The 15,965-nt window shown below is 42.8% G+C and overlaps 3 protein-coding genes across 3 annotated transcripts; 1 reads left to right on the top strand and 2 right to left on the bottom strand.

Moving 5' to 3' along the window:
- Window positions 1–1,410: 1,410 nt before the first annotated feature.
- LOC118103164 lies at window positions 1,411–3,548 on the bottom strand. Its single transcript, XM_035149779.2, has 5 exons — window positions 2,732–3,548; window positions 2,265–2,594; window positions 1,927–2,047; window positions 1,762–1,798; window positions 1,411–1,676 (listed from the first exon to the last, which is right to left on the bottom strand). The coding sequence occupies exons 1-5, from the start codon at window positions 2,838–2,840 to the stop codon at window positions 1,545–1,547; spliced, it is 729 nt and encodes a 242-aa protein (XP_035005670.2). The 5' UTR covers window positions 2,841–3,548; the 3' UTR covers window positions 1,411–1,544.
- A 327-nt stretch (window positions 3,549–3,875) lies between these two features.
- On the bottom strand, window positions 3,876–5,601 carry LOC118103165. The gene is made up of 5 exons (XM_047339020.1): window positions 5,412–5,601; window positions 4,945–5,274; window positions 4,597–4,717; window positions 4,385–4,421; window positions 3,876–4,298 (listed from the first exon to the last, which is right to left on the bottom strand). Exons 1-5 carry the CDS (start codon window positions 5,518–5,520, stop codon window positions 4,218–4,220), a joined length of 678 nt encoding a protein of 225 aa, XP_047194976.1. The 5' UTR covers window positions 5,521–5,601; the 3' UTR covers window positions 3,876–4,217.
- Window positions 5,602–7,054: 1,453 nt separating this feature from the next.
- gemin8 (gem (nuclear organelle) associated protein 8) lies at window positions 7,055–9,091 on the top strand. Its single transcript, XM_035150760.2, has 4 exons — window positions 7,055–7,157; window positions 7,318–7,368; window positions 7,660–7,990; window positions 8,106–9,091. Exons 2-4 carry the CDS (start codon window positions 7,366–7,368, stop codon window positions 8,363–8,365), a joined length of 594 nt encoding a protein of 197 aa, XP_035006651.1. The 5' UTR covers window positions 7,055–7,157; window positions 7,318–7,365; the 3' UTR covers window positions 8,366–9,091.
- Window positions 9,092–15,965: the final 6,874 nt, after the last annotated feature.

The raw sequence follows: 15,965 nt of genomic DNA on the forward strand, positions 1-15,965 counted from the left end.
GATAAGAGCTGTTTCATTTTCAATATTACATGAACCCATGATATCATATCCTGATACATACATGAATAAATAAGGTGTGGTACAGATTAACTGCATTATGCAATACATGAGCAATAATTATTAGTTTTACGTGGATGTAGATTATTATTTTTTTTAATTTCTTACTCAAGTATACCTTTCATGTATATCATGTACATATTCTCTCTGCCTTTCATTTCATTTCGTTTTGACCTGTTTACTCATTTAGATTTTCTGCTGCTGTCATAAATTTATCTCTCAAATACGGGATCAATAAAGTTTGTTTTATCTTGAATAATCTACATTTATGTCATGTCAATTGTTTTATTATAGAGTTGATAGTTATGGTGTAAAATATCAAGCCTCGTTGACAGTTTTTGTCATTAGGGATTCATAACGACGTCTTTGGAATCATTGCCAATTTATTTTGTGAAAATACTCAGCGCTGTACTCTTTGATCATATAAAAACATAATGATTGAAATGAAATGAAAAACTATGAGAAGGGTACAGTTACACAGGTATAAGTACATTTGGTTCAGTTGTTAACTTCATTTTTAGTTGGATTTCCCAGCTGTTTTTTCTTGTTCTGCTACTTCAATTCTGATTAAATTTGGTTTCATCTGTCACAACTCGTGACCTCAGAGTTCCTCTGGAAATAAAGGGGAATGTTAAAAGGGGAAGATGATAATGAAAGAACATTATTCTCACGCTTAAACATACGGGGAAGAATTTAACATGAATGTTATACATCAAGACTTTGTTATAAATAACAGATGTCGAAGGGCGTCAGGCTACATTAAAAACAGGTATTTTAATAAAAAATATTATTTCTTTTATTTACATATCAAGTATATTTAGTGATTTAAATTAAAAAGCTGGTCATGATCACCGTTATATTTCTGTCAGATATTATAATGTTCTTAATGTGCCCAGAAAAAACTGACAAATATAAAGAGTTTTGCCCTGATAAAAAAACAGTTCAATTAGCAGAACAGCGCTATCCTGTGGACAAAAACTCAATTATTGCCAAGTGATTCGTAATAAAGAAAGTGAAGAGAGGGAGAGAGAGAAAGAGAAAGAAAGTAGAGAGGGTGAAAGAAAAAGAGAAAGATGATAGAAGATAAAATAGAAAAGATAAGATAATCCTTTATTAGTCCCATGTTGGGGAAAGAATAGGAAAGATAAACTGCATCTGAGACAACAAAACAACGTCTCAGGTTTGATTCTGCCTGAATGGAGTTGGTTATGAAAAGCTCTGTGTGCTGGAAATCAGTGCAGAGGAAGGTGAGAGAGCATCTGTGACGTCAGGGGACAGGAAGCTCCTGCAGCAAGCTGAGACGCTAGAATATCAAGAGAGCGACAAACTGCAGGTGCAAACAGAGAACAAGAGTTTATTAGATAACTCATTTATTCACAGTTTTCCTATTTTAAAAACAAAAACAATCAAGTTTGAGTAAAACGATTAAAACTCAGAGTTAAGTTTGTTACATCAACAGGAAAACAAGCATCACATGGAGGCAGAAGCTACAAAATTGTCCCTGAATTTGTGTCATCTCCTGCAAACACACGTGGATTCAATCTGGGTAATTTAACAACAGAATAAAGTCCACTCTCTCTCTGCGTGAAGGTGCTGTATGGCTCAATGTCTCCTGGTTCCTGTGGAGCAACACACGGTTAGACAGAGGTTTTCATTTTGTTATTGGATTAATTGATAAGAAACAAACGTTGTGGTGCACAGTACCACGTCTGGATGACTGGTGGTGGCTTCCTGTTGTCGTCTGTGGAGCGAACGACAAACATCTCATTACGTTCTTATCACATTATAATAAAATCAATTCAAACCAGCCTTTGCACGTGAAGCTATTATGACACTTTATTCTCCATCAGCACCATATTAGTTTCTTACCTGTTGCAAGTGTTTCTGCAGATAAGTCCCAGGATCGCTCCAGATGTAACCATGAAGAGAATTACACCAATTACAACAGAAGGAATAAGCTCTTCAGACGAGCTGCTGGAGATTGCCTCCTCTGCATAGATAAAATATTGTCAGATAAGCATTATATATATATATATATATATATATATATAATTATTATTTCAAATCCTGTTGAGACAAATGTTTTAAACCTTGACATGTTCTTAAGGTGCTAATAATCTGTAATTAAAACATGACAACATCAAAATATAAAAATGTAAATACTTTACAGACGTAAACAGGTCATTACACTTTAAGCATTCACTCACCTTCCACAGTGACATTGAGATGCAGAAGAAATGTTCCATCAAGACGTGAACAGTCACATGTGACGTTCACCTCATCCTCTGGGGTCAAGCTGCTCAGATGAAGGGACACAGTCTGATTCTCCGTCATTAATCTGAACCTGGAGTCACAACTGTTCTCAAAGTCCTTTCCATGATAATACACCAGTTGACACTGTGATCCCCTGTTTCTCTCTGTTATGATGGTGCACGTTACAATTACGATGATACCCTCGGTTTTATTTCCGCACACTGGAGCGACGTACGGTTCTTTCCCGGTGGTTTTCACATGTTGCCAAGCCACTGAAGCAGCACCTGAAAAATAAAAACATGCATAAATGAATTAAATAAACACATTCCACATATTCCACTTATCAAAGAAAGAGGGATAAACAGAGAACAGTAAGTCTCCTGTAAGTTATACGCTGTAAGAAGTAGTTTCTGTACGATACCTTTGCTCTCGACACAGAAGATCAGCGACAGAAGCAGAGCAAACCACAGTTTCAGTCCATTCATCTTACTGGTCAAGACACCTATGTACCAGAGTGCAGCCTTGTGCATGGCTCTGCAGCACCAGACCTCAAACTCCCACACAGAGGAGTGAGTTAGAGCATCGAAACAGGAAGTGGGCTCGTGTTAACATCATAGACTGTATATAAAGAATTAACACAGACAGCATGAGAAAGTGATGAAAGAAAATACATACCGTCTTTATTTATACCTTCATGTGAAGGACAACATTAGAGGTAGAATTACTGCCTTGTGGTTGAATGCTGAAACTGAAGTGAGATGTCGTGCTCAGGAGGCCAAACACAGGTTGTATGAAGCCACCGTGACCTTTGACCACCTAAATCTAATCAGTTCATCTTAATGTCCAAGTCAACGTTTGTACCAAATAGGCAGAAATCCCCTGGAGGTGTTCCTGAGATGTTGCGTTCACAAGGACGTGTGAGAACAAGGCATTTGAAAGTGTTTCAGGTGTTTCATGATCAGAGCAGAGCAGGATCCTGGAGCGACGGGCTGCAGGAAACTATTTCTTTTGTTCTGCTGACACTGAAGTGGAAGTAAGTACTTTAACACCTCAGTGCTGTGGTGAGCCAGTGTGTTATTTTTATCTTTTCTGATTCAACAGAAGTGAAACGTGCACAGACAAACTCACCTTCCACAATAACTGCAAAACACATTTGAGTAAATAAAGGATCTGTGGACATCACAGTCATGAGACAAGCATGATAGTGATTTGTTGCAAAATCTATTAGCAACACCGCTTCTCTTTCTGAGGTCAGGTTCCATGATTGAACCCAAACAGTCACATGATTAAAGTAAATTACTGAATTATTAATAGAAATGGTGGCATTCATCGAGATTCTTCCAGTCGAGGAAAATCTAAATTAGCTAAAGATGCTAATTGTGTAATTGACTCAACTGTCCTGTGTGACGGTCTCTTGAATCTATGCAGTCTCCTAAATGATGTGTAATTAAATTAAATAATTTCACTTTATCAACTATATTCTCTGTCTCGCTATATATATAGAGAGAGAGAGAGAGAGAGAGAGAGAGAGAGAGAGAGAGAACAAGAGAACAAGAGAACAAGAGTTTATTAGATAACTCATTTATTCACAGTTTCACTATTTTAAAAACAAAAACATTAAACTCAAGGTGAATAAAACATAAGCGAAACAATCAAGTTTGAGTAAAACGATTAAAGCTCAAAGTTAAGTTTGTTTCATCAACAGGAAAACAAGCATCACATGGAGGCAGAAGCTACAGAATTGTCCCTGAATTCGTTTCATCTCCTGCAAACACACGTGAATTCTGTCAAGAAGGAAATTGTACTTTCTTGATTCTTGTTGTTCTGGGTTTGTACCCTCATGGTTGATGCACTTATTGTGAGTCGCTTTGGATAAAAGCATCAGCTAAATTAAATGTAATGTGAATTCAATCTGGGGATTTAACAACAGAATAAAGTCCACTCTCTCTCTGCGTGAAGGTGCTGTATGGCTCAATGTCTCCTGGTTCCTTGTGGAGCAACACACGGTTTGAAAGAGGTTTTCATTTTGTTATTGGATTAATTGATAAGAAACAAATGTTGTGGTGCACAGTACCACGTCTGGATGACTGGTGGTGGCTTCCTGTTGTCGTCTGTGGAGCGAACAACAAACATCTCATTACGTTCTTATCACATTATAATAAAATCACATGATTATTATCAAAGAATTACACTGTGTTCACACAGACAGTTTCCCTTCAAACCAGCCTTTGCACGTGAAGCTATTATGACCCTTTATTCTCCATCAGCACCATTTTAGTTTCTTACCTGTTGCAAGTGTTTCTGCAGATAAGTCCCAGGATCGCTCCAGATGTAACCATGAAGAGAATTACACCAATTACAACAGAAGGAATAAGCTCTTCAGACGAGCTGCTGGAGATTGCCTCCTCTGCATAGATAAAATATGGTCAGATAAGCATCATATATATATATATATATATTATTATTATTATTATTTCAAATCCTGTTGAGACAAATGTTTTAAACCTTGACATGTTCTTAAGGTGCTAATAATCTGTAATTAAAACATGACAACATCAAAATATCTGGATTGTGTTTTGTGGTTTTTAACTTTACAGACGTAAACAGGTCATTACACTTTAAGCATTCACTCACCTTCCACAGTGACATTGAGATGCAGAAGAAATGTTCCATCAAGACGTGAACACTCACATGTGACGTTCACCTCATCCTCTGGGGTCAAGCTGCTCAGATGAAGGGACACAGTCTGATTCTCCGTCATTAATCTGAACCTGGAGTCACAACTGTTCTCAAAGTCCTTTCCAAGTTTATACACCAGTTGACACTGTGATCCCCTGTTTCTCTCTGTTATGATGGTGCACGTTACAATTACGATGATACCCTCGGTTTTACTTGTGCACACTGGAGCGACGTACGGTTCTTTCCCGGTGGTTTTCACATGTTGCCAAGCCACTGAAGCAGCACCTGAAAAATAAAAACATGCATAAATGAATTTAATAAACACATTCCACATATTCCACTTATCAAAGAAAGAGGGATAAACAGAGAACAGTAAGTCTCCTGTAAGTTATACGCTGTAAGAAGTAGTTTCTGTACGATACCTTTGCTCTCAACACAGAAGATCAGCGACAGAAGCAGAGCAAACCACAGTTTCAGTCCATTCATCTTACTGGTCAAGACACCTATGTACCAGAGTGCAGCCTTGTGCATGGCTCTGCAGCACCAGACCTCAAACTCCCACACAGAGGAGTGAGTTAGGGCATCGAAACAGGAAGTGGGCTCGTGTTAACATCATAGACTGTATATAAAGAATTAACACAGACAGCATGAGAAAGTGATGAAAGAAAAACATATACCGACATTTATTTATACCTTCATGTGAAGGACAACATTAGAGGTAGAATTACTGCCTTGTGGTTGAATGCCGAAACACCGAAGTGAGATGTCGTGCTCAGGAGGCCAAACACACGTTGTATGAAGCCACCGTGACCTTTGACAACCTAAATCTAATCAGTTCATCTTAATGTCCAAGTCAACGTTTGTACCAAATAGGCAGAAATCCCCTGGAGGTGTTCCTGAGATGTTGCGTTCACAAGAATGTGTGAGAACAAGGCATTTGAAAGTGTTTCAGGTGTTTCATGATCAGAGCAGAGCAGGATCCTGGAGCGACGGGCTGCAGGAAACTATTTCTTCTGTTCTACTGACACTGAAGTGGAAGTAAACATAAAAATTACTTTACAATTGATTCTATTAATTAACTTGATCATTAGTGACCCAATATGAATATATGGTGGTGGAGGCTTGAATATAATATATATATATAATAAAGCAGAACAAATTTAGAAAAGAATATATCTAGTAAAATCTACATCCAAACAACACACACTTTGAAAAGGCACATCTGTCTTTTTGCGTTTCCTCTGAAAGCTTTGGAGCCTGGAGCTGAAGCGTGACCCAGATATGGAGTCAAACATGTGTCAGCGCACTCAAACGCTCTGGCCCATTGTTCCGCTTCACACCTGCTTCCCAAAATATCACAGTCAGATATCTGCTCGCCTGCTCACATTAGGGTTTCAGTGTGTGTGTCGACTGTTGCAAACATCTACATGTACATGCAAAGGTTTGGCCCTAACGTATCAATACATCATTTCTGTCTCAGAAAATGAGAGAAGACGTAGATAAAGATCAACTGTATCATTACCAGAGTTTTGAGATCATTTCTGCTGCTTTATTTTACTTCAATTCACTTTATTTTACACAATAATAATAATAAGCCTTATTTGTAGAGCACTTACACCCAGTTTTGGGTTTGTTGTAATAAAGGACATTATTTAAGACCATTAATATCAGTTTATTGCTAATGCTAATGCTTTTTATTCTAATAAATACAAATACATTGTTTGCAGGTGTGAATTTATTAAATATGAAAAAATTATGTATAAATATATATTTTAAATGTAAAAGCGTGTGAGAAGATGATCATTCTGTTCACTTAAAAATGACACATATTCTGTCGTTTGATAATTGTGTGTTGAATCTAGTGACATCTAGTGGTGAAGTTGCAGAGAGGAGCTGCTCCGGATATAAATACAAAGTATATAAGTATAAACGGCCCATTTTAGGGTAAAATAAACATCACTTGGATTATTTTATATTTAATTTCCACAATTTAATCCTTTCATCTAAATCCTGAACCTTGAAATGTGACATTGACTGTTAAAAAACTGCATGTTCGCTGTGTGTTCACCAGGGGGCGCCACACAGCCAGTATTGCTGTCGCTGTGGCTCAAAGGATGCCGGGAGGCTGTGTGTGCGGAAGCAGCCTGAGCAGAGGAGACGTCACTGAGGTAAACGTGTGTAAATAACACGCGTTCATTATTTATACTTATTGTTATTAACGCAGCGTTGTGTCGCCTTCACGTTGTTGCTGGTGTGGGAACGCAGAGTTAGCCTGATGCTAGCTAGTTCGTGCTAGTTCGTGCTAGCTCTTCTGTCCTTTCATTGCAGGCTACCGGTGGCTAATCGTTAGCAGCGTTAGCAGGAGAGGCTCCAGACATGGTGAGTGAATTCTGGGAAATGGAGTCTTCAGCTCATACAATAAAGCTGCACAGGGCGTGTTTATATAGTTTTATAGTTGTATAGTTATATAGCCTCCCTCTAAGGAATAACATGTATTTAAATGCAGCTCAATGTGCTTTAAAAGATCAAATAAATCCAATAAGTAAATAAGAAATAGCATAAAAGACATAGAAGCGTGTAGAGGTACACAAATCAATAAAACGTGTAACAGTGCAAGTAAGGTACGACGTGAGAAACTGAATCACATCCACTGATCTTTGTCTTTTCCAGGAGGACATAAGCACTGTGATGTCCTGGTTCTCCAGCCCCGTCTACAGCCGCTACTGGCAGCACTACCAGCAGGCTATGGCCTGGCACCAGAAGCACAGGCGTGCCTACCGCAAGGCCTTGGAGGCCGCCTACGGCCCCGGCTACGGCCAGGAGCAGCTTCCCAGCAGCAGCCGCCGCCACCAGCGCTACGCGGACTGGCACGGCAAGGAGAGCGCCAGGGAGGAGGAGAGCAGCTCGGACAGCGAGATCGAGTGTGACGTCAGCAACATGGAGATCAGCGAGGAGCTGCGGCAGTACTTCGCCCAGACGGAGAGACACAGAGAGGAGCTGAGTAAGAGAACATGGGGGGGAGGTGTTGACAGAATGTGCTTTGCTTGTGGAGGCACATTTGTAATCATAAATAAAAGTTTTAGATATGTGACTTAAAAACACTCTTGTTCCTCCAGAGAAGCAGCAGCAGATGGAGGCCGAGGAGCAGGACAGCTACGTGCCGGCCGACCGGGACCTGCGTGCCGCCTCCTGGCGAAGCACGGCGGCTCCCCCCTTTGAGCGGCCCGGCGAGAGACGCGGCGCCGAAATGAAGAAGCTGTTCGGCGAGGACGCGGCCAAGATCCTGGCCATGGAGGCAGCGATGCAGCTCACGTTCGACAGGAACTGTGACCTCAAGCAGCCCAAGTACTGGCCCGTCATCCCGCTGAAGCTGTGACGGCCCGCGGGCAGTAAAGGAGCCGCAGGAGATCCGGCGGGTTGTTGTGTCACTGATGCTGCAGCTTTGTCGTGAAACGGATTGTTGGCTGACGGAGCTGCGGATGAAGAAGCAGCGGTTTGGGGCAGCTGAGGGTTGGAAGTTATTTTAAGCACCAAAAAGTTGCATGAATTAGTGGAGCTTCTGCTTCACGGGACACGAACGTCACTGACCTGTCAGCTGCTGCCCCCGATGAAAACACATGGCTGTGATCGCACGGATGACGCGGGATCTCGTGTTTGTTTTTTAAGGGCAGAAGCCGCTTTGTCATTGGCTGAGTGTCAGAGGTACAGTGTAGCTGCCCCCCGCAGGTAACGTGAATACATTCAAACACCACGTGCCTGCGTGTTTCCTCCTAATCTGTTTTTGTTCCCCCTCCAGCTCGGTGATGTTTCACGCTGCAGTAGCTCCTCTTATGCCTGTCAACTCAGTTAAAGCACAGAAGCACCCACCCCCCGACCCTCCTCTGTTCACATCCAGCAGCGCTCCTGCATCGCTGCCTCTGATTTTGTTGTTTCCTCTAAACTGTGCGGCTCAGACTCTGACATTTCATCGGGTTAAAAGCGTTGTTGTGTGGTTTATCAGGAGGGATGTCGACAACTCTCTGGCGTCTGGTGTTTGCTGCGCCCGGCACAATTTTGTAGAATGAATTCTGTTTATAATAAAGTGGTATTTGTCCGGATAAAACCAGCTTTGTCTGTCCTGATTTCTCCGTTACCTCTGTGGACTCCTGATTACATCACTGCTATAACACCTCATCCAGCTTTATCCTTTGCAGAAGTATTTCTCGCAGAAGTCTGACATGGTTAAGCTTTTCTTTCCCGCCGTGTCTTGGTAATGTGCGAGCATGATGCGAGTGCAGCGTCTGTGCCCGAGCGCACACAGAGGACACACTGTAGCGAACAGGACGAGACGCCCATGACGCACGTTTTCATCCGAGGTCACCGCCCTTCTGACCCCGTCGCTGCGTGTGAATGTGAAAATGGGCCAAACTAAAAGATGTGCTCACAGATCCACAGGCTTTATCTTTTATGCAAAGACAAAACAGAAGCTTTTACAATCTGCATCCTTGAAAAAACAGCCCGACGGAGCCGCAGGATGTTCTAGAGGATTTATTATCCTCTCTCTTTTATCTACGTTGTTCACATTCATATCATGTCAGGGCTGTTTCAGTTTGACTGATCCGTCGGGTAATAATCTCAGTAAGTTTTCCAACTGGGGCAAAGCACATTTGGTATCAAGGCACAGTTACTTTGACTATCTTGTTGTCTGGTACCGTAAATAAACAATCACATCACCAGCACAACTACATTACAAGTACATTTACACATATGTAGTTATATTTGTTATCTATATACACAGGTTGTTTGTCCAGTGGTGTCCAACCTTGAGATTGGACCCAAAATATATAAGTGTCCTGAGATGATTACTGGGACAGTGAAGAAGAAATTTGAATGAATTATTTTCTGTTAAAAAATAAAATATTGGAACTTTTTAAATTAAACCATACTAGAACTTTCAAAGTCCCCCCCCCCCAAAAAAAAATTAAACATTAGTTATAGATTAAAATCAGAAATACTAGAATAAATAGAATGAATGAAGAAATAAGTGAATAAAGCGTGTTATTGCAGTGTAATAGATACTCTCTGTATTTGAGGACACTGAGGGCTGTTTGGACTAATGATCCATTCATGCTCCCGCCCCCTTTGGAAAACAGGGCCCACCCCCGCCAACAACCTGTGGACATCATCTGGTACTTTTTACCACTTCTTCTCCCGGGTTCAGTTTCCACCACAGCAGCTTAACAATGGGTAGGTGAACGTTTCCTCTGCACTTTTCCTCCCTCTCGGCCTCACTTCTTGTTTCAGCAGCAGTGCAGGAGCGCAGGGACTCTCCTGTTATCTGTGTCTGCTCTGGTTTGGGTTGCTGTCTCCTCTGGTTGTGTGAGCGCACAGGGGCTCGAGTCCCGATTTGCATGTCTGCTGCTGCTGATCAGTTTCAAGGCTCAGACGTCCTGAGTGTCACCCCAGAGTTCTTGCATCATTTTGCAATAAACATCATCATGAGAAGGAAAAACATTTGTTTAAATCATTAGTAAATTCCATGTCTGTGTGCACGTAAAAGAAAATGCATGTAGATCTGTGCAGTGCAGCTGCTTTGTGTGTGTGTGTGTGTGTGTGTGTGTGTGTGGTCCAAGTATTACTCGTGTTGTGGGGACTTAAATCTGATTAAACAGTCACTTTGTGGGGACTTGTCTTCCTTATGGGGACAAAGAGCAAGACCCCATAATGTAATAATCTGAGTTGAAGACATCATATGACTTAAGTGCAACTTTTCCCTAAAGTATTATACATATTTATATATATATATTTATCGACTATAGTGAAAAATTTAGGATTTTATCCTGTGAGCCCGCCTGCACTGTCGTTCAACATAAGCACTCGCCATGACACCTCATCATGTGAGAGTTGACGTTGATTGGCTTAAGGGGGAGTGATCCGCTCGCTCGCTGCAGATTAAACCCACTGGACGAGCTCGAAACGCGGGAGACAATCTCCGTTGTTGTGGAGGAGGAGGACACGTGGCAGGAGGTGAAGGGAAAAATAAATTCGAAGCTTTGTTCAGACAGGTAGTGTCACCGAGATTTAAGAGGAGGAATAAGATGTCATATATTTCTAAAAACGGCCCACAGTTACTTCGTCAGTAATACCGTTTGACCCTGGTCAGGACTGGATAACATTCAGAAACCTAACCAAGGCCACAGTGTAAGGCCAGGACGTAAAAAAACAAGTTTATGCTCAGGCGCTTGTGTATAGTACACATATTAAATCACGGGTGCACAGAGATAGATGTTGATATAAATCACACCAGTTGATCGAGCATGAAGAGTCAAACTCTTGAAGGTGACATGACTTTATTTTATTGTAAACACCGTATCAAACCTGTCAAAAGTAATGGCTGCTGCCCCCAGAGGCTGGTTTGGTGTCAGGCTTTAGCCGAGATTGCGTGAAGACTGACTTGAAACCAGGTCGATATAAAAACGTTGATATCACTTGATTTCGATTATCATCACGATAAATTTCACATTATTATTCAAAGTTTAAGCTGATGTTTGCCCCTGATTGACGGTTGTGGACAAACACAAATCAATGAGGTGTTATTCCTCCTCGCTGTGTTTAGACAACACATAAGCATGTTGATATTGTTGATATTGATGAAGATTACAGCTCTAGCCCCATTCATTAAGATCTCATTAGGCCACTGAACACCTCTCTTTCTTTCGTCGGCTGCCTTCTCTTTCCCATTCACAACATCTGTTTCCAATGAGGCAGCAGGCCTGTTTATCGCCTTCAGGCCCGGTGAGAAGTCGGGAACAGACAGGATGTAGCCAAGTGACATGATTTAGAGCGATGGGGGGAACCGGAGCCATTTTTTTTCTGCAGGGAGCCGTCGTAAAAAAACCTCTCTTACTTCAGCGCCGCCGTTCTGCCTCGCTCTTCACCTCCTTTCCCCGAAAAAACTGCTACTTTGGCCTCATCATCGTCAGCATCATCATCCCGTCTTTCATCTGCATCTGCTTCTCTCGTCACCCCCCCTCCTCACTCATTGTCTCCATCATTATTCTTTCCATTTCTCTCCTTCCTCTGCTTCCCCCCCACGCGTCCTCTTTCATGAATTCGCTCTTTGTGCTTTTTTTTCCTCTTTTTTGCTGCAGTTCATCTCTGGGCTCGGCTGAATGGGGAAATTTCATATCCTCTCGCGTCCTCTCCTGTGGGTTTGCCGCGCGACGATCAGCCGAGTGGATGTCGAATGTGTAGAGGCCGTCGAGCGCGCAGACTTCAAGAGCCTTTTGCTTTTTTAAGGATTGTTTCATTCTGACAGAATAAATGATCACTCTCTCTCTCTCAGCTGGGAAAAGACGGAGAAAGTGGAACGATCCACTGACCCGATTACATTAACAGGCGACCAACTGTTGAGCTGTGGCCATACGGTCATATTAATAGTCTGAGGATCGCTGGTTACAAAACATAATTACCTTTTTAATTAATTTGTATGTTTCCTACATTTGTACGTTTTTTGAAAGCTGGTATTTCAGGACAGGAGCTCAAACAGGAAGAAAAGCTTATATTTCGCCTTCAATTCTTAAAATAGTGTTTATTCAGTGTGTTACATACACACAAGATGAGACACGTGCAAATTATATAGTTAAAAATCTCAAAAAGCTCACACATAAGGGCTTTCCACATTCTCCAGCATTAACAAGTGCAGAATTTTCCGTGTTAATTATCAGGACTGTGTTGGTACGAGAGTTGTTTGCTCGCTCACTCACACTAAATGTGTTAAATGTGTTAAATTGACTGAAGGTTGTGGACCTACAGAAACACTGGCAGAACTATTGGTTTTTCCTTTAGCTGCAGTGAGAGACACGACCAAACGGAAACACACGAGCAAACGGCAAGAAAATCCCAAAATACAGACGTTTAAAAGTCTGGTCCAACCAGGAAGTGGCACAGAGAAGTTCCTCTGGGGAATACGGGCTGTAAAAGCTTGGTGTCGTAGAAGCTGGGCTGGTTAGTAAACTGCAGTAGCTTTGGAAATGAAAGGTGATGTGATAGTATTTTTTCGTGTTGGTAGCACATATATGAGTTGAACTGTTGTGCCATTGACTTGGCTCCGACTAAAGCTTGTGAAAGAGACAGAAAATTAATCTTCTGCATTATTTCAAGCCTGCATTCATGCTTTCTATACACCCACTTCATATTTGCTTTCATATTTAGGCTGCAATCCCCTCGTCTTAGCGTTTAAAGCTCAGCCCAGCGGCGACTCTGATGTGTCGGAGTCAGTCATCGTTGAGAGGACCTGTTGCCATGGTGAAGCGGCGATGCACAGAGCTCCAAGGGGGGGCGTCATATCAAATCTCGGCACATGCGAACAGTCTGATCACACAAGCCTACACAGGCAAAAAATAGACTGTAGATAAATATACACACATGACCCACAGAGAGCAGGGGATTGTCTTCCTCCCTCATTTCCTCCTGACGCTCGACCACCTCTGCAGTGAGGATGATGATAATGGAGATGATGAGCCCACCCTGCTTTGCATTTCCCCCACACAATGACTCATGGTTTGCTCACACACCGAAGCATCGCTTATCCCACTTCGCTGCTGGCGTGTGCTCTGGTTGAGTACAGTAGGTCACAGGTGCTGCAGCTCCTGAGTCACATGACTCTCGCAGAAGTCACGTGATGCAGCTTTGGAGTGGGGCGATGCAGTGTATGCATGTATGTGTGTGTGTGTGTGTGTGTGGGTTTGACGTTGGGTGTGTGTGCAGTTGTTGGGATGACGATGACAACGTAACATCATGTGGAGCAGACTGTGGGCCAAATCTGGGCCAACGGGATTAGCAGCTCGTCGGATAAATTGCTGGACGGAAGGGGGCGGGTGGGTGTGTAGGAGTGTGTGTTTGAAGGTTAAGCCATGCGTACTGAGCAGAGTCAGATATTGAAAAATAGACGAGATATATCACTGATTGTCTCACTTTGATTTGATCTTGGTCGTAGAGGGTGGGCATTCAGTCAGGTGTGTGTGTGTGTCTGTGTGCGTGTGTGTCTGTGCAAATTATGTGCACGCAGAAGTGCAAGAGGAATTCGTTTGCATGAATTTCCATCAAAGCTGCCCACGTGCCTGCTCCCTGTTTCAATTGTCACTCAGAGAAAGAGGGAGAGATAGAAACTCCCAGCTAATAAACAAATCCTGTTCTGCATTTGTTTGAAATATTCCTTTAAAAACTCCAGATCCCAATGAGACTGACCTGAATTAAGATTAAGACCTATTCAATGGAAGTGTGTGTGTGTGTGTGTGTGTGTGTGTGTGTGTGTGTGTTGGAGATGGATTAACCTTTGTCAGAATCTGATGGTTCTGCACGGGGATGAGAGGGAAGCGTCTCCTTTGGTGACCGACGGCTGAGGGCGGGGTGGGGGGGGGGGGGGGGTGGCGGCGAAACTGGGTCATCATCACCACCACAGATTAAGGGCCCGGATCTGGAAACGCACAAACGCACAAACGTAGATGAGCAAATGCACAAACACACGCGCACTTGTCACAAACATGCTGCCTCTGCAGAGGAATCAGAGGAACCTCTCAGGTGAAGACAATACAGAGGCCAGTGCTTCCATGTTGCTCTCTGCCAAAGGTTTCCCTTTTAGAGGAAGCCAGAAGCCCATTAAAATGGCAAGGATTAGACTAAGCGACAGCGGGAGGCTCGTAAAGCCGCCGCAGAGACACGCCGCTTGTTTCTGTGTGTGCGTGAGTGTGTACGCTGACGTCTTTGTATGTTTATGTGCACTGAAGTGATGGCTTCTTTCCAGCGTTGCTGATAAAACGCTCCTATTTGGCTAATGGAGGCCGATACATCAATACCCAAACAGGCAGAAACACACAGGGTGAGACAGAGGAGAGCTTGTGATCAGACAACTGCTCAAACTGGAGAGAAAGTTTGGGTCGTTTCTTGTCACATTATGAAAGGATTTCCTGCTTTTCACTTTCAAGGCTACTTATTTTTCATGCTTTTAGTTTGCGCACCTGAAAGAGCCTCTGTGGAGGGTTTCTCTCCATGCTGCAAACACACTGTGGATGATGGATTAGACACGGCGGACTTCTGTGTAGGAGGTGCACGGTGTCTAGTGCAGCTACACTTACGTGTGTAGTTTGAAAACATTGGGTTTCTCCTCATATTTGAAACAGTATGCAAGATGTGTGTCCTTCGGAGGCTGCATTTGAAGACCGATTACGTCACAGCGGCGCGACTAGGCTGTTCCATTTATCGCCTCCTATGAATGCGTGCTTCCGTCCCCCCGGGCGACAAAGGCTCCAACGGGGTGGATCCTTCTCGGAGTCAGGCCATCCCAGGATTCACTGGGACAAACTGTTCTTCAAAGAGATAATGGTGGCAGCATACAATGTGACTAAAACAACAAATGTATCATGTTTCAACTAAACCAAACAGCTAACAGTACACGTGTTAAAACTTTCTCGCCGTGTCCAACTGCAGCTCTGTTGCTAGGCGACACTGGCGAGTGCGGGAGAAGATGGTGACACAGAAAAAATCCTCAATTTCTTACTGGACTGATCTTACTGGACCGCCCATGATTCTGAGGCGGTCATTTCATTCTCCGCGACCCAGAGTCCTGTATGAGACGGAGACGCCACAAATGGCTTAGAGCTCTGAGTGATTTCCTCAGGCGTGGGACCCACTGTAGGTCACGCTGAGGTCAACCTCTGGGATCAGAGCTCAGAGCCTCAGCGACGGTGTCAGCGCCTGACAAAAGACTTTCATAATGGGTCTCGAGCAGCGAGTCAGGGCGGCAGTTATAAGGTCAATACGACCCCTGTGGTGCTGCTGAGCATCACAGGAGACACCAGGGGCAGGGTAAGGAAACAATAATCACAATCTATACAATCTTAATACTACTACTACTACTACTAATAATAATAATAATAAATATCATACAAACAGATAAAAACACAGTCATAAAAAGATTAAAGAATGCGTTTTAAGCT

This window comes from Hippoglossus stenolepis, chromosome 24 (assembly GCF_022539355.2).
Source record: "Hippoglossus stenolepis isolate QCI-W04-F060 chromosome 24, HSTE1.2, whole genome shotgun sequence".
NCBI classification, from domain to species: Eukaryota; Metazoa; Chordata; class Actinopteri; order Pleuronectiformes; family Pleuronectidae; genus Hippoglossus; species Hippoglossus stenolepis.

What these genes read in the sequence shown, in the direction of transcription:
- LOC118103165 (XM_047339020.1), bottom strand. Translation starts at nt 5,520, where the DNA reads ATGCACAAGGCTGCACTCTGGTACATAGGTGTCTTGACCAGTAAGATG. An exon ending in CTTCTGTGTTGAGAGCAAAG is followed by an intron (nt 5,275 to 5,411) that starts GTATCGTACAGA and finishes TTTATTTTTCAG; the next exon opens with GTGCTGCTTCAGTGGCTTGG. An exon ending in TCTCAATGTCACTGTGGAAG is followed by an intron (nt 4,718 to 4,944) that starts GTGAGTGAATGC and finishes TTATCTATGCAG; the next exon opens with AGGAGGCAATCTCCAGCAGC.
- gemin8 (XM_035150760.2), top strand. An exon ending in GAGACACAGAGAGGAGCTGA is followed by an intron (nt 7,991 to 8,105) that starts GTAAGAGAACAT and finishes TTGTTCCTCCAG; the next exon opens with AGAAGCAGCAGCAGATGGAG.
- LOC118103164 (XM_035149779.2), bottom strand. Translation starts at nt 2,840, where the DNA reads ATGCACAAGGCTGCACTCTGGTACATAGGTGTCTTGACCAGTAAGATG. An exon ending in CTTCTGTGTCGAGAGCAAAG is followed by an intron (nt 2,595 to 2,731) that starts GTATCGTACAGA and finishes TTTATTTTTCAG; the next exon opens with GTGCTGCTTCAGTGGCTTGG. An exon ending in TCTCAATGTCACTGTGGAAG is followed by an intron (nt 2,048 to 2,264) that starts GTGAGTGAATGC and finishes TTATCTATGCAG; the next exon opens with AGGAGGCAATCTCCAGCAGC.